The 18,739-nt window shown below is 37.2% G+C and overlaps 1 protein-coding gene across 2 annotated transcripts in view; it reads left to right on the plus strand.

Moving 5' to 3' along the window:
* Positions 1-18,739, plus strand: part of ZFHX4 (zinc finger homeobox 4) — a 185,923-nt gene that overhangs the window by 161,477 nt on the left and 5,707 nt on the right. For both annotated transcript variants that reach the window (XM_032759883.2, XM_058444291.1), the window contains exons 7-10: positions 6,199-6,332; positions 6,721-6,921; positions 7,459-7,576; positions 8,099-13,498. In XM_032759883.2, coding sequence (XP_032615774.1) covers positions 6,199-6,332; positions 6,721-6,921; positions 7,459-7,576; positions 8,099-13,498 — 5,853 coding nt within the window. The remainder of the gene's footprint in view (positions 1-6,198; positions 6,333-6,720; positions 6,922-7,458; positions 7,577-8,098; positions 13,499-18,739) is intronic.

The raw sequence follows: 18,739 nt of genomic DNA on the forward strand, positions 1-18,739 counted from the left end.
AAGCTTTTATTCATTTTAAACTGTCTGAACATTCCCACTACTATTCATTGCATGTGCATTTTGCATGTGATTTCTATCAGTAGCCTCCCATTGACCTATTTTTAATCATAACCATCTGACAGAATAGATGTGGATAAGTTGAAGAATATTACAGGACGACCAGTGAGATTATTTTTTAATCAAATCAGTTTGTGTGCTTGTAATTTTTTAAGCGCCTTTCATTAATCTTAGCTATACTTGTGATTCCTCTGATGGCATATTAATTTTTCATAAGCATAGGATTAGATATCACTTGAATTTTGTCATTCAGTCACATGTATTCGCCCGCCAAACCACGTAACCCTAAAAATAAATGCTAGTTTTCCTTGCTTTTTTACAACTTACACTCAGGAATTTGCCCTTTTTTAGGGCATCTATTTGAGGTATTTCAAACAAAATCCAGTGAAAAAGTTTACAGATGATTCAGCCTAAGAAAGAGGAAATATCATTGAAAAGGGATTAGGTGCTGGGTAATTTTGATCTTCTGGAATAGACAAATCCCAGTAATGAAAGCTACTGTCTTTGAAAACAAACCTTCATGTCATGACATTTACTTGTGCACAAACAAACCCTAGGCCAGCATCTGGTGTGGATACCTAAGGCTTTTTCTGTGTTTGATTTGGCAAATATATGACTTCATCCATGCTTTGTATGTATGAGATGGAAATCTATGGTTGCAATGAATATTACATTGGCTACTTTTGCTGCACGCTATACCTAGTTTTATTATGTTGGACTCATTGAAGCAGAAGAAGTGCTGAAACGGGTTCAAGCCTATTAGTTTCAGGTAGTCATCTATCTTTTCCTTGAATTCTAGTGACAGCCGCATATAAAGGAGCTTGTATTCACTATGAAGACATTGGGTTGTGCAAAAAATATCATTTTTACATGCAAGTTTATTTAAACCTGAATCATCCTACATTTGTAATTCAGTCTTTGCATATCCAAGTTTTGCATTCCCTTTAAAAATTATCTGAAAGGCCTCTCTGCTCCCCTCCCCACACTGTTCAGTACTAAATTTCTTTCAGGAGGCCAGTGAGAAAAGCGTCACTGAGATTTGGTCCTAGGGTATAGTGTCTAACATATGATTCTAATTTGACTTAAACAAAGAAGATCTAAGGTTGGTATTAAGCTGCAAGCAATGTAAAAAGAAGCCATAGCTGTATATTAGTAAGCTGGCTCCTGAAGTTACTGAGGAGGAATTAGAAGTACCTAGTGATAAGTTAATGTGAAACACAGTACCATTGGAAAAGATTGGAAATAGCAAGGTTTGTTCACTTTCTATGATGGACCTTATCAAATTAGCTGCTTGCCTGGTTCAGAGAGGGTAAGGTTCTGTCTGTATTCAGTGGCGTCTTTCACATCGTAGTACCAAAACAGATTGCAGAATATATCCTTCTCATTCTTCAGAAGAATGTATAACAGAGATACCTGATTTGTGTTAATTCAATGCCCATATAATACCGAGGTATATGACATTATGCCAGGTCTTAAATGTCTAATATCTAGTACCTTGTAAAGGATGGATTCTGGGAATCTCTAGAAAAATGGATCTAATTTTACCATTGAGGAAAGAATCTGGCTTGGAACATAGCACAGATGCCAAGGCTCTATCTTTACCAGTGCCACTTACTGCTCCACAAAAGTAGTGGGCTCAATCACTCCCTAATGGGCTGATGAATTACTGTTCTTCCTTGGGCACCTAATTGTACCATCCAGACAAGACTTGGGCATTTGAGAGGATATAGGCAATTGTATAATGGTAGTTATTTAAAACAAATTGTATCCCCATATAAATGCCTTCCTGGGTTTTTCTATAGGGATTAAAAAATAAGCTCTAAGCAAGGACCAACTAAAAGCAGTTGCTGAAATGCAAATATTTAGCTTTAAAGCCTTCCAGCCTTCAAGACAGCTCTTGTGATTGACAACTAACATGAACATTTAACAAAGTTTTCTGCTTTCTAAATTGAATGTTTTTAGGTTTAAAAAATTATTATATGGATTTTCTCTTGTATGTATTTCTAATGATTAAATAACCACTTATATTTATTGTTTTTCTTTATATGTGTCATAAATGTAAAAAAAATACTAGCAAGCTTACAAATTCATCACTATCTTCATACATTAGATGGGAAGGTAGTTTGACCCAACTTTAACATAGAACATTTAGAAAAGGAGGAATTAACATATGTTAGGAAGGCTATGTTTGTGTAAGCTGTTGTGCTACGTTGCTGACATTAATCTGCAGGAGTAGAGCTTTCAAAATGAGACGTGGCAATATGCAAGTTATATTTGTTGAATATTCATTCATAAGAGAAAAGCCTTCTAATGCTTCATTTATATTGTCATTTAAATCTAGTGCCACTTTAGATTAATTATAATCCAAATTATAGCTCTGTGCAGTACAAGAATTAATACAGAGTTTATCCAGATTAATACATTTGCATTGAAAATGTAACATGTCTCTGCTTTGGCTAAGGGGACCACTTTTTAATAAGGGAGTAAACATGAGGAAAGATGGAAATTAACCTTCATTATTGCAATTAAAATTATCCTTTCATTCTAGTCTCATTAGAAAGAATACTGTACTGGTAATTATAATTTATAATTATTTGGAGTTGAATAACATCTTCTGTTATATCCAAGTTTTATAGTATTCAAACTTTATTAAATACATTGGCTCATTAATAACAACTCAGTATTTTGTTTTTTTTCTTTAAGATTTGCTTTGAGTACATGTGCATTATTGGATTTTTCTTACTTGTTATGAGTATAAACCATTTACAGCCTTCTGTATTTTAGGGATTGAAAATTATTAAGAAGGTGGCATCTGCATTGAAATGAATTATGTCATTTTTTATATTAGCAATCTCATGCAAGTTAAATAATTGCATAACTGACAGATAATCATTTTTTTTCATCTCTTTGGCAGTGCTTATTTGTAATTAGACTTCATTTTTTAGTTAAAATGAATGAAAATGACATTTTTTTTTGAAGATATTGTGTTGTCCTCAATAACACAAAGTAAATTAGGATCCTATTTTACATTTTTTTGTGATCTAGGGTAACCAACAGGGTTTACTTCAAATAAAGTTGCAGATATAAACTATAAGCAATCATAAAACTTAAAACCTTCCTCAAATTAATTGACCCTTATTTAATAGGCATTTCCAGGATAACACAACTTAGAAAAAAGACCCCAGAGTTGATTTTCTATAATTTACCAGGGGTGCCGTAATATGAAACCTAAGATAGTATCCCTTTGAGTAAGAAAGGCATACACGCATAGAATGTAACATCCTTCATCTTTACAAATAATCCTGATGACTTGCCTCATCCTCCAGAGTCTGTTTTGTCATGTTACCACATCTCAATATTCTCTACTTCCTCTTACTATCAGTGCCATGCATTTTTGACGTACCTAGCTAATGTTAGATGTTCTAGCTTTTATTTATAACTTCTTTGTAATTTCAAATAAAATCGTCTTTAGGAGGCTCCTGGCTTATATTAAGATTATGGTTTAAGTTAATTAGCCAGAAAAATTTTGAAGGTGACACATAACTGTATTGAATACTATAGCCAACAGTTGTTGCAACGGCCATGTAATAGTGGCCCTAAAACTTAACTCTTACTTTTTTGATACAGCATAGAACATCATTAAATTCAAAAGCAATTATATTTTTGATGAATATTAATACGAATAAAAATAAAATAAACATATTCTTAATATACATGGTATTAATTATACATTATGCACACCAGTGTGTAGGCTTAGTAAAATGTTCCAGATCTTGAAATTAATACATTTTTTGATCCCTGACAGTCTCAGTATGAGAATAAAATACACATTATATATGCTTATGGAAATGAGTCCATAGCTATACATTTAATAGATTTATAAGTTTCTGAAAGATGTATTCTATTACTGATGATCCAAAGGGCCTGCAAGCAACAAAGTCATGGAAATTCTCTTTTAACTTGTGTTTGACAGTCTTTGATGGCACAGGGACCCGGATCGACTTATTGGTCATGTCTAATTCCACCATGTACACAAAAGAATGAAAAGGGGATATGACAGAGTATTATTCTCCTAAGGAAACATATTCTTACTTATTAGTGGGGGAACTTTTAAAGAAACATCTCACAGGAGAAGGCAATTGATAGACATTGGTTGATTTAAATGGCAATGATTTTATACAACTTGGTTTGACACTTTAAGCAGTAAGTTTTATTTGAAAATATAAAATATCTTCAAGTCTTTGGGCCCCTTAAAAATCCAAAAAAAGAAAATATAAAATATCATAGTTTTCTTAAATGTTTGTTTTTTAACACTTCTAAAACAATATTCCAAAGTATATTCAGTTTTGAGAAAGAAAAATATATTTTTTGATTCCAGACTTAATTATGACAAGGTAATAGGAATTATGACTTTCCCATTTTGACATATCTTTCCATATCAAATACTTGGGCATTTTTTAATCAATGTAATGAAACTTTTCAGTCTTTCTTGGATTTAAGTTCATTCAAATTCAAATATCATAAATTATTTTTTCAAATATCTAGAAATAACCTAATTTCTCTAACACACATGTATATATATATATATATGTGTATATATATATATACATGAAGAGAAATGTACCAACTCAAATAAATTATAGTGCTTGTAAATCTAGAAATCAGTAGTATCAGTATAACCTGATGAAAACTTTGCATTAATTCTGTATCTACCATGAACCCCAAGAGGATAAAATTATTGTCATGATGTAATTTAAATTCTATTTTAATTTTGATCTGCATGGAATCACTCTTGCTTTTATTTTTTTTCTGAATTTGAAATTTCTGAAATTACTTATAAGGTATAAAACATGCATCTCTATCTACAGTTGAAATAGAATGTATTTTTTTGTTTATTTTTACTTTGTTTCCATAACATCCTTGACCTTATTTCTAAATTAAAACTAGGTTATTTTGCAATAAGGTGCAATTTGTTCATTTATATGAACCGCACGTGGATTGAAAAAAAATCAAGATAAATCTTCATGCACAGCATACAATCAGATTACGCTTGGACTATATATTTACGCGGGGTCTGATAGCAATCAATGGTTTAGCTTCATTGCATTTCAAGATGTATTTGCACCCAGTTGTCCAGTGATAGTGTCCTCACCCTGGAAATAATTTAGTTGCAAATTGACTGGAAGATGGTGAAAATTGAAAGTTAAAATTAGAAATACTCATAATAAACAGCAGAAAAAAGGTCAGATGATGCCATGCTATGATGAGATTGGAATGGCTGGTAAATGAGGTTTTGTGTTTGTCGTGAGATGTATGTGACATGCCTACCCAATGTCGCTGTAATATCTAGCCTTGCAGAGGAGATTATCAGGCGAATTGATGCTGGAAAGAATTTTCTGTTAGATTGGGAAATTAGAATTGCACTGTTTTCTTTGATGTGTATGAGGCTCCTACACATTACACTGCTGGTCTAGGCAAAATTTGAAATCATTTTTAACACCAAATATTTGGACTAACTTCATAAAACCATGGTCTTCTTGAGATTTGTACTAAATGTTATATGTACAGCCAACTGCTGAAATATCTACAGCAAAGAATAAATCACTAATAGCAGCAGCAGATATATATGATTAATTTTACAATTCTTTCCATTTTTAAATCCATTCATGACATAAAATTATTATTATTTGAGTTTCTGAATTATAACCAGTCAGCCCTTCTCAGAATGTTGAAATATTTTAAGTGTCAAAGAATTTTAGAAAAGAGATAGGTAATTAAACGTTAGTAGAAATAATGATTTTTTAAGTTAGTATTTGTGAAAGGGAGTAGATTTGCTTTAATGTGGTAAAGGCATTCTGAGACACCAGAGAGCATGTGTTATTGATGAATCTTTCAAGGCCACCTAGGGTTATCTAAACATGAAACAGGAGTACATTTTAAAATATATTTATAAAGTCCACTTAGTCAGTGGACAAAAAGAAGTGTTCTTATTGTCTTTTGAGATTAGCATTATTTAAAACTGCTTGTCGGTTCCTTTTGTGATTCGATGTGTTTAGAGTCACAACTGTTTGAAAAACATAATATTTCTCATTTTGAAATTGTGTTTTTAAATTGAATTGTTCTATTCTTTTTGGGAATCAGGGATAATCACACCAGAGAAGGAACTAAAAGTTAGTGTGACAGGGGGTACCCAGCCACTCCTGCTGGCAAAAGAAGAGGATGTTGCAACAAAAAGGTCAAAATCTACAGAGGACAATAAATTCTGTCATGAACAGGTAAATACTTTATTTTCCCCTTTACTGTATAAATCTTTATTTTTTATTGCTCCTGATAGTTTTAAAGCCCCAAATAATTCCATGCTGTTGAAATGTATGTAGACATTGCAATTGGCAATATAATTTACTCTTGGTATTACCTCTGATGTTCTAAAGTCATCAGAATACATTAACTATGTTGAAATAGCTCGGAGAGAAGATTTGGAATGGTCTCAGTACAAGAAATAATGAATGTCTGAGGTGATGGATATCCCAGTTACCCTGATTTGATTATTACACATTGTAAGCATGTACTAAAATATCACATGTACCCCCAAAATACAACTAGTATGTATCAAATAAGAAATGCATTAACTAATAGTGGCCATGTTTATTCAATATTTTCCAGTTCTATCAATGTCCTTATTGTAACTACAATAGTAGGGACCAAAGTCGTATCCAGATGCACGTCCTATCACAGCACTCGGTGCAGCCGGTCATCTGCTGTCCTCTCTGTCAGGACGTCCTCAGCAACAAAATGCATCTCCAACTGCATCTGACGCATTTGCACAGTGTGTCTCCAGATTGTGTGGAGAAGCTGCTTATGACAGTAAGGATACCAAATATTGATGCATGTGTGACATAATCTGTGTTAGGAATATCAATATAAAATCTGTAATTATTGGTTTATAGAAATGTATTTCTTCAGAGCTAATTAAAGCTCTGTTATTGCTTGTGTTATAGTAGTCTCACTCAAGGCCCATTTGTGACCTCTTTTGCTTGGAAAAAAATATATAGTACAAGGCATAGCTTAGTAAAGAACATTATTTTGCAGTCTTCTTTTTATATCTATAATGTCCATCAAATAACCCCAGTGGGCATCTTGCATTTCAAAATTGCTTCATTATCATTATAAGAAAATAAATCTACAGAAACCTTTAAGCCACAAAATAATAATAATAATACATTGCCACGGCATTGATCTAAAGTGTGAAGGCGTGGCATTGATCTGTAACATCTGCAAAACGTCCCTGCTTTGGCTAAGAAAAAACAAATGTAAGTGGGATATGCTACCAGCAAAAGAGAGATGTGATGGAATTTGTGATTTCTGGGGTACATTTAACATAAACCCCTTTGGGTTTCAAAGGTGCCTGTCCCTGATGTGATGATGCCAAACAGTATGCTACTGCCAGCAGCTGCCTCTGAGAAATCAGAGCGGGACACGCCTGCAGCCATGACAGCTGAGGGGTCTGGGAAATATTCAGGTATGCCATCTTATCATCAAGACTTGTGGACAATACGCTTAGGAGTTTTGCATTTATGGTGGTGCCCAAAGATTATTACTATCAAAAGATTTTCGTAAAGCATGGGGGAAAAATGTATGCCATTTCAAAGAGCCATATTTTCCAAGGCATATTTTGTGTCTGGTTATCTATAAGTGACCTCAGGGGACCCAAGTGTCAGACATCCAGGAAAATTCTGTGTGATCTAATTCATGAACACCAAGGGATCATCCTTAGTATCACACTAATTGCAACAAGCTCTAATGACCTTTGACTTGCTTTCTTCCCTTTTCTGTAATTTCTTGAGGCCGGGGTGATTTCTTGTTTGCCTTTATATCCCCAGTACCCAGTCCAGTGCTTGCCACATAGTAGTTGCTCAGTAAACATTTCTTCAAACAATTAGTTAAGCAGAAGCCTTTAGAGGCTCCTATTTATAATATTAATTAATATTTAAGGAGTAGGTTTTCTTATTGTAAGAGAGATGTTTGTGCTTTTTCCTAATAGGTGAAAGTCCAATGGATGACAAAAGCATGGCAGGTCTTGAGGATTCAAAGGCTAATGTGGAAGTAAAGAATGAGGAGCAGAAACCAACTAAAGAACCCTTGGAAGTCTCAGAATGGCATAAAAATAGCAGTAAGGATGTGAAAATCTCCGATACACTGCAAGATCAATTAAATGAACAGCAAAAAAGGCAACCGCTCTCTGTTTCTGACCGTCATGTCTACAAGTATCGCTGTAACCATTGTAGCTTGGCTTTCAAAACTATGCAGAAGCTTCAGATACATTCCCAGTATCATGCAATTCGGGCTGCGACAATGTGTAACCTCTGCCAGCGCAGTTTCCGTACATTCCAGGCTTTAAAAAAACACTTGGAAGCAGGCCACCCCGAACTGAGTGAAGCTGAACTTCAACAGCTGTATGCCTCCTTGCCCGTGAATGGAGAACTGTGGGCAGAAAGCGAAACTATGGCCCAGGATGACCACGGCCTAGAGCAGGAAATGGAGAGAGAGTATGAGGTGGACCACGAAGGGAAAGCAAGTCCTGTAGGAAGTGATAGTAGCTCTATTCCAGATGACATGGGCTCTGAACCAAAGCGGACCTTACCTTTTAGAAAAGGGCCCAATTTTACGATGGAAAAATTCCTCGATCCATCTCGTCCATATAAATGTACAGTGTGTAAAGAGTCATTTACCCAAAAGAACATTCTCTTGGTCCACTATAATTCAGTTTCTCACTTGCATAAGCTGAAAAAAGTTTTGCAGGAAGCCTCCAGTCCTGTCCCACAAGAAACCAACAGCAACACAGATAACAAACCCTACAAGTGCAGCATCTGCAATGTTGCATACAGCCAAAGCTCAACACTGGAAATCCACATGAGGTCTGTGCTCCACCAGACAAAGGCTAGGGCTGCAAAGTTGGAGCCCGGTGGTCAGGTGGCTGGTGGGCACAGCGTTGCAGCAAATGTTAACAGCCCTGGCCAAGGGATGTTAGATTCCATGAGTTTAGCAGCTGTAAACAGCAAAGATACCCATTTAGATGCCAAAGAATTAAATAAAAAGCAAACTCCTGATTTAATCTCTGCTCAACCTACACATCACCCACCACAGTCACCAGCACAAATTCAGATGCAACTACAGCACGAATTACAACAGCAAGCCGCATTCTTTCAGCCTCAGTTTCTAAACCCAGCCTTTTTGCCTCATTTTCCTATGACCCCAGAAGCACTGCTGCAGTTTCAGCAGCCTCAGTTTCTCTTTCCATTTTATATACCTGGGACGGAGTTCAGCTTGGGGCCAGATTTGGGCTTGCCAGGCTCTGCCACATTTGGGATGCCTGGCATGACAGGAATGGCTGGCTCCTTGCTTGAAGACCTAAAGCAGCAGATTCAAACCCAACATCACGTTGGCCAAACTCAACTCCAGATACTACAGCAACAAGCACAACAATACCAAGCCACACAGCCCCAGCTGCAGCCTCAAAAACAACAGCAGCAGCCGCCACCTCCACAGCAGCAGCAGCAACAGCAGGCAAGCAAATTATTGAAACAAGAGCAAAGTAACATAGTGAGTGCAGACTGCCAAATCATGAAGGATGTGCCATCTTATAAGGAGGCAGAAGATATTTCTGAAAAGCCAGAAAAACCAAAGCAGGAATTTATAAATGAGGGTGAAGGACTCAAAGAAGGCAAAGACACAAAGAAGCAAAAATCCTTGGAACCATCCATCCCACCACCCCGAATAGCTTCGGGGGCCAGAGGAAATGCTGCCAAAGCATTATTGGAAAACTTTGGTTTTGAACTGGTCATTCAGTATAACGAAAACAGGCAGAAGGTACAGAAGAAGGGCAAAAGTGGTGAAGGCGAAAACACGGACAAACTAGAATGTGGAACATGTGGTAAATTGTTTTCCAATGTTCTTATTTTAAAGAGTCACCAAGAACATGTACATGGGCAATTTTTTCCATATGGAGCGCTAGAAAAATTTGCTCGTCAATACAGGGAGGCCTATGACAAGCTTTATCCAATTTCTCCATCTTCTCCAGAAACGCCGCCCCCGCCACCTCCTCCTCCTCCCTTGCCTCCGGCTCCTCCACAGCCTTCTTCTATGGGTCCTGTAAAGATCCCCAACACGGTTTCTACTCCTTTGCAAGCTCCACCACCCACTCCTCCCCCGCCACCACCACCACCTCCTCCTCCTCCTCCTCCCCCACCTCCTCCACCTTCTGCTCCTCCACAGGTCCAACTGCCGGTTTCTCTGGACCTGCCACTCTTTCCTTCCATTATGATGCAACCTGTGCAACACCCTGCGCTTCCTCCCCAGCTTGCCCTGCAGCTGCCACAGATGGACGCACTCTCTGCAGACCTCACCCAACTTTGCCAGCAGCAGCTCGGATTAGATCCCAACTTCTTAAGACATTCTCAGTTCAAACGCCCACGGACAAGAATTACAGATGATCAGCTAAAAATCCTGAGGGCTTATTTTGACATCAATAATTCTCCAAGTGAAGAACAAATCCAGGAAATGGCAGAGAAATCTGGCCTCTCCCAAAAAGTTATCAAACACTGGTTTCGAAATACGCTTTTTAAGGAACGACAGAGAAATAAAGATTCACCATACAACTTCAGTAACCCTCCTATAACAGTTTTAGAAGATATCAGAATTGATCCACAGCCCACCTCTTTAGAACATTACAAATCTGATGCATCATTCAGTAAAAGGTCTTCTAGAACGAGATTTACTGACTACCAGCTTAGGGTTCTGCAAGACTTTTTTGACACAAATGCTTACCCAAAAGATGATGAAATAGAACAACTCTCCACTGTTCTCAATCTGCCTACCCGGGTTATTGTTGTATGGTTCCAGAATGCTCGTCAGAAAGCACGAAAGAGTTACGAGAATCAAGCAGAAACAAAAGATAATGAAAAAAGAGAACTCACTAATGAACGGTACATTCGAACAAGCAACATGCAGTACCAGTGTAAAAAGTGCAATGTGGTTTTCCCCAGGATCTTTGACTTGATTACGCATCAGAAAAAGCAGTGTTACAAGGATGAAGATGATGATGCCCAAGATGAAAGCCAAACAGAGGACTCCATGGATGCCACCGATCAAGTGGTGTACAAGCATTGCACAGTGTCTGGCCAAACGGATGCAGCCAAAAACACTGCTGCCCCTGCAGCAAGTTCTGGTTCTGGGACCAGCACCCCCCTGATTCCATCACCCAAACCAGAACCTGAGAAGACTTCTCCAAAACCTGAATATCCCGCAGAAAAGCCAAAGCAGAGTGACCCCTCTCCCCCTTCTCAAGGTACCAAACCAGCCCTGCCATTAGCATCGACTTCCTCAGACCCACCACAGGCATCCACAGCCCAGCCACAGCCACCAAAACAACCCCAACTTATCGGAAGACCTCCCTCGGCCTCTCAAACACCGGTCCCTTCCAGTCCACTGCAAATTTCCATGACGTCTCTCCAGAACAGTCTACCTCCACAGTTACTACAATACCAATGTGATCAGTGTACAGTTGCCTTCCCAACTCTAGAACTCTGGCAGGAACACCAGCACATGCACTTCCTTGCTGCTCAAAACCAATTCCTTCACTCTCCGTTCTTGGAAAGGCCCATGGACATGCCCTACATGATATTCGACCCCAACAATCCGCTGATGACTGGACAACTGCTGGGCAGTTCCCTCCCTCAAATGCCCCCTCAGGCCAGTTCCTCCCACACCACAGCCCCCACAACCGTTGCTGCTTCCCTAAAAAGGAAACTGGACGATAAAGAAGATAATAATTGCAGTGAAAAAGAAGGAGGGAATAGCGGTGAAGACCAACACCGCGATAAACGCTTGAGAACCACGATCACCCCAGAACAGCTGGAAATACTCTATGAAAAATACTTGCTGGATTCCAATCCTACCAGAAAAATGCTTGATCATATTGCCCGCGAAGTCGGGCTGAAAAAAAGAGTCGTGCAAGTCTGGTTCCAGAATACACGAGCGCGGGAGAGGAAAGGCCAGTTCCGGGCGGTGGGTCCAGCACAGTCTCATAAACGGTGTCCATTTTGCCGAGCCCTGTTTAAAGCAAAGTCGGCCTTAGAAAGCCACATTCGCTCTCGGCACTGGAATGAAGGAAAGCAGGCAGGTTACAGCTTGCCACCAAGCCCTTTAATATCCACCGAAGATGGGGGAGAAAGCCCACAGAAATACATTTATTTTGATTACCCATCTTTGCCATTAACTAAAATTGATCTATCAAGTGAGAATGAATTGGCTTCTACAGTGTCAACACCTGTTAGCAAAACAGCGGAGCTGTCGCCGAAGAATCTTTTAAGCCCTTCTTCTTTTAAAGCAGAGTGTTCTGAGGATGTAGAGAATTTAAATGCCCCTCCTGCTGAGGCTGGATATGATCAAAATAAAACCGATTTTGATGAGACTTCATCGATTAATACGGCAATCAGTGACGCCACCACCGGAGACGAGGGAAACACTGAAATGGAAAGCACCACAGGAAGTTCCGGAGATGTGAAACCGGCTTTGTCTCCCAAAGAGCCAAAAACTCTGGATACTCTGCCAAAACCCACAACCACACCTACCACGGAGGTCTGCGATGACAAATTTCTCTTTTCTCTCACAAGCCCATCCATCCATTTCAATGACAAAGATGGCGACCACGACCAAAGCTTTTACATCACAGATGACCCGGATGACAATGCCGACCGCAGCGAAACGTCCAGCATAGCGGACCCGAGCTCCCCAAATCCATTCGGATCCAGCAATCCCTTTAAATCCAAAAGTAATGATCGGCCGGGTCACAAGCGTTTTCGAACGCAAATGAGCAATCTTCAGCTCAAGGTTCTCAAGGCTTGCTTTAGTGACTACCGAACTCCAACCATGCAAGAATGTGAAATGTTAGGGAATGAGATTGGTCTGCCCAAACGCGTGGTCCAGGTGTGGTTCCAAAATGCAAGGGCAAAGGAAAAGAAATTTAAAATTAACATAGGGAAGCCTTTCATGATCAATCAAAGCGGAACGGAAGGCACCAAACCAGAGTGTACCCTCTGCGGGGTGAAGTACTCTGCCCGCTTGTCCATCAGAGATCACATTTTCTCCAAACAGCACATTTCAAAAGTGAGGGAGACCGTTGGCAGTCAGCTCGATCGGGAGAAAGATTACTTGGCTCCGACCACGGTTCGGCAGCTGATGGCACAGCAAGAACTTGATCGTATAAAGAAAGCTTCAGACGTTCTGGGCTTGACGGTACAGCAGCCAGGCATGATGGACAGCAGTTCTCTCCACGGCATCAGCCTGCCAGCAGCCTACCCCGGACTCCCCGGCCTTCCTCCAGTCCTTCTCCCCGGAATGAACGGTCCATCCTCCTTGCCAGGATTTCCACAAAATTCAAACAGTAAGTCATTTAAAGGAGACTCAATCTAGTTAATTAAGTAGCATCAGGTAGACAGTCACATGTAACCAAGAACGGGGTGCCTTTGGATTTCTTTTAATTTCAGCTAGTGAAACCAATACATTATTTAAAGTATATATTATATTGGCTACAGCTAATTACCAAGAAGTAGGTCAACCTGAAACACACACAGAAAAATAAAGACTAGGTAGATCATAGCAGATTCTCAGTATGTATTAATTATTTGTATCATTACAGCTCTATGTCATAGAAATATTTTATTTTTATACTAATTTCAATCTTGATTTCAGATGGCATTCCAGCACACACAAGTGGCTTAGTATTTGGTACACGTATTAAGAAAAATGAAACATTAAATAATACATTTATTGGTATCTTAATTTATGTTCTTTCCAAGGGATGGGGTGGTGGTGTTTTTGTTTGTCCCTCCTGCCGCCCCTCTGTGACACCCAGAGTTCAAAAGTTGAGTCCTTCAGCCACAGGTATTCACCCAAATGGTTCCCAGCAGATTAACAGGGCTTATGTTTAAAGTTCAACAACTAAAAATATGACTTCTGTGATAATACAAAATTTAGCATTGCTATACAATTTTGAGTTTTGTAACATCCATTGCTATTTGTTATTTAAATAAATTCAGCAACCTTAGAAATGCATTAATATTACTTCATGCATTTCTTCCCTCTGCCTAAAGTTTCTACTTAAGGCATAACAAATTTGTAAAGCTGCTTGAGGCAACCTCAGATGCTGAATCTAATTGTGTGTTCATCAAAAGATATGCAGTTTACACAGTTTAGATTTTGTGAATAAGTATAGGTATTCGATTAGATTATGGCAAATAAATGGAATATAATGTGCTAGCCAATCATGTAGCCAAAAATATAACAAAAATTATATATCACCAAAAATAAGAAAACATGGTTCTTTTATAATTTAAGTTTTTTTTCTAAATTATCAATGATTTTTTCTTTTTAAAAGGAAAATTTAACATGTTAAAGGTACATCTAGAATTCACTAGTTATATATATATATATATATATATATGTATATATCTACATTTACAAAAAATAAGGAAAGCTTTTTTCATTTTTAAGTTGAATTTTTACATGAATTTCAAACTTTTCAATTCCATGATTTTCTTACAAAAACCAAAATTGCCACTGTGATCTTAAGTTATTCTTATTTTAACTTTTAGCTTGGGAGGTATGAAAACAGTGACATCCTATGGCCTCTCAGCCACCGCTAGCTTATCTGGTTTTCTGTTCTGAGTGAGTTGGTTTTTGAGAGAAGCAGAATGGAACTATACATATAAAGAATGTCACCAAGAAAATGTCTGCCATGTCCCTTCCTTGAACAGTCATACCAACTTCCCTCACCCCAAAGGTACTTTGGGCTTCATTATCTAGACAATTTTGGAGCCTTAAATATTAGAGCTATAATTAAGTGTTTTGGTTGTACATTTTGTTTAAGTAAAATACAAGTGTTTGAAGAATAATGCAATGACAGATTTTTTTTGCATATGATATGAGTCTTGTTATTTTCTGGTCCCATTTTATATACCACTGATTATTGACACAGAAAAATATCTTATATAGAAAGATTTCTATGATCAGTTATGTAAAGTAGAAGAGTTTTGATATCTTTACATGGGCTACAAACAGTTGAAATATCTGTACCTTTAATCTACAAGTCTACTTTGATGATGACTGCGTTATCATCTCAATAAGTGGTGGTCAAAGCACTTTGTTTTTTCTCCACTGAGTCTGAAGGCCTTTGTTAGGATAGTGGTCCTTCTGCCACTGCCCTTTGGTCAGTCATTCTAATACGGGCACCCAGAGGGCCTAGGTGAAAGAAAGTGAGAAAGGAGGAAAAGAGATGTTTATGAAATATTTAAATAGACTAACCTTTTTCCTCATTCTATTCACCATAAATTATATCCTCTCCCAAAAATACAGGCCCTATTTGTAATAGCATTGGTGAGAAGATGTTGGAGGCAGTCACTCCACTGCTAGGAGTATCTTTAAACACACGAGTTACCCAGGAACTCAAAGCTGTTATATCTGCTGTTTTATTAAATCGTGGACCAAAACAGACTGGGGGAGTGTTATAAAGAGAAAAGCTCCATGAACATTGCTACCTACTGAAATTTTCAATTTCTCTCAACTTAGTCCTTTGTGAGAGATTTTAAACATTAACACAGCAGAATTACCAGTGGGGCCCCACCTGAGTGCCCGAGTTCCCGCACTTTCAGTTCATGTCTTTATTAGGTTAATTTACTTATGGTGGGTAGTGCTGACTATTTCAACCAGCTCAGTAGAGCTGTGGTTCTCCATTTTCCTATGATCATTTTCTACTATATTATCTGTCACCAAACACTTATCTTCTTTGTTTAATGGGAGAGATAAACATACCAGTAAAGGCAAAATCAAAAGAACATTATAAGTAAAATATTTCTGCGTTTCTTACAAGCCCTGGGCTCTTGCTACAATTTGTTATCAAGATGAACATCTTTGAGAATATGACAAGTTCCTCTTGGCTCCTTTTTAATAAGATTTAGTTATGGAAAAGCCTTCATTTTAAGGATGTCCCATCCCTTTGAAAGTAGGTTCCAAGATTTTGATTAGAAGGAAATCACTAAAAATCACTTCAGTGAATATAAGATGAATATAAGAGTTTATTCAAAGGCTACACCCCAATTAGCTTAATTGCAGTTTAAAAATGTTCAGTTTTAGTATTTATCAACTTCTGAATTTCCTGATTTAAACATACACTTTGTTTTATTTTGGGAGGTAGAATTGTTTTTCTGGTTGGATATCGGTTTTAATGCTCACAAAACTTTCTTACCTTCCAAGAAATCTGCAAATTTTTTATTCCTTCAAAATCACTAAGAAGGCCCTTTCGAGGGTAATATTCATCATGTGTGCCTGCCTCCTAAACGGTGGCCAGCCCTGTGTTCAGTATCACTACGTACTAGTGCTTTGCTTACTTTTTAATAAAATGAATTATTTTTTCTTTAATTTTTGTTCACATCCTAGTTTTCCTATCATGATCATACGTAAAAAAGGGAAAATGGCCATAGAATATCAATGTATGTTTATGTACCTGGAAAAATTAGAAAACTTTAAATTTATATTGTATTCTTTAGAGTGTTAGCTGGCTTTGAGATTATGCTCAAAGTGAATAAAAAAATTACTTGCTTTTCTATTTTTAACTTATTTACTTTATCATTTTAAGCAGTGTCTGATTTTAAATGTTCCATTAGTGTTTGGAAATTACTGCCTAAGCTGATTTCCTTAAATGGAACTTTAGAACATGCCTTTTGCATTTTTCTCATACTTTAATGTAATTTACTAGCACATTTGGGGTAAATCTAGATAAGAATAAGTCCTTAATAATTTTAGCACAATTGTCTTTGGCCCCATGCACATAATTATTTTCATTTCCAACCTCAAATATAAACTTGAGGGACCTCAGTCAAAGAATCTTGGAGAAAATGAACTACATATGAGTGCGTTAAGAAGCAGGTGTTTTCTTCTGAAAGCATTACTTTCAGGAATAGGTAGCTATTTCAGAGAAATAAAACCCAACAAAATGATAGTAGTATGAGATTATTTACAGAAAAATTTTTAATTGTATGTGAAATTTCTAAGAACTGCAGTAGGAGTTGGGAAATGGGAATGTATATTTAACAGTATAACTCGATAAAAGATAAAATTTGACACGCATTTAATTGTAAATTACCACCACTTACTCCACATCTCTATTACTGTTCAGCTTTTCTCATCTATTTCTGGTTTTCTGGCTACTGATATTTTTACTGCCAATTTTTATAGGCTTATTTATTTTACCAGTAAGCCAAATACACACAGTTTATTATTCTTAATCTACATCTCTTTTCCCAAAATTTTTAGCGTAGCTCATTATTTAACTCAGCTTTTTTCCTCAAGATGTTGAATTTTTTTTTTAATTCCTGATAATCTTTGATTTAGGATTATTTGGGATTCCTGTTGCAGTCTTCTAAAAATCTTTATTACTTCATTATATAACCCTAGATAAAAACATGTAGACCCTATATGATGGGAAAACCTAAGTCAACAACTATTGCTCCATCTTGCTTTCTAAGTACAATTACTATTTTTTCATGTCTCTGTTCCTTAAAATTTATCTTGTCTTAAATTTTCATGTCAGAGATAGGTAAACCAGTAATTTCCTCAAATTTAGGGGGAAAATTAGGTGAAAGGGTACAATTATTTATTAGGAAGTTGTACTGTTATGAGATCTAGAACTAAGGTTGGTTTTGTGAGTAGGCAAAAGAAGCTGGCTACCAATGTAATATTTTAGCAATGCAAGTAAAGCTCCCTCCACCTGAATCACTCAGGCCTGAAATTTTATAATTATATACTAATTCCTTTAACTGTCAAATGGAAAATAGCGTAGACTGTGGTGAAATCAGAATATAATAGCAGGAAGAAACCTAAAAAATTATTGAATCTAGTATATATTGAACCTTTTTCGTACTACTTTATTCGTTTCTTCAGTTCTTTCTTGCCAATAAATTTTTATAAACAGGCAAGTGGAAATGCAATACCAGACATAGAATTGTAGGAATTAAGGCAAGGGAGTTATGCTTGTGGGCCCCCAAAGGCAAATCTATTACTTCGCAGTTTTCCCTAGGGCCAGGTCTAAGTCCCAGGAATCTAGACATCTATTACTAAATTGGATTAAAGATCAGAGAGTTTATTCATTCATTCCTATCGTATACCAGTAAAGCTTGGGTAATTTTCATTTAAATTTCTTTTTAACGTGTGAGCCATTCTTCAGTAAAATGTGTGTACTTGCTATCATTTTTTTTCTGGAAATATAATGTTATTTTCCAGGATTTTCTTTTCTTTTTGCATCTTAAATATTTGAATTATTTAACCCCTGAAATTGATTCAGTTAAACCAGAAGATAAATTGGAGTGACAGCTGTAAAATTTAGTCTCCTCTAGCTCATCTGCCATTGAGTCATAACACTCCTAGGACTCAGTTTCTTTATTTAAAAATGGAATGTTTAGCAGCAGTTCCCCATTGCCATTGAGGATGTTGGGAGATTGTTTTCTAACATCATGTAAACTCCTTAGAGACTATCACTATTACAACTGTAGAAATTATATCAACATAGGTCAGAGAAGAGTTGAGTGTAGCAAAGTTAAAAAGAGGAGCAGCCAATAATACCCCAAGTTAA

Source organism: Hylobates moloch, unplaced genomic scaffold (assembly GCF_009828535.3).
Source record: "Hylobates moloch isolate HMO894 unplaced genomic scaffold, HMol_V3 SCAFFOLD_9, whole genome shotgun sequence".
Taxonomy (NCBI): domain Eukaryota; kingdom Metazoa; phylum Chordata; class Mammalia; order Primates; family Hylobatidae; genus Hylobates; species Hylobates moloch.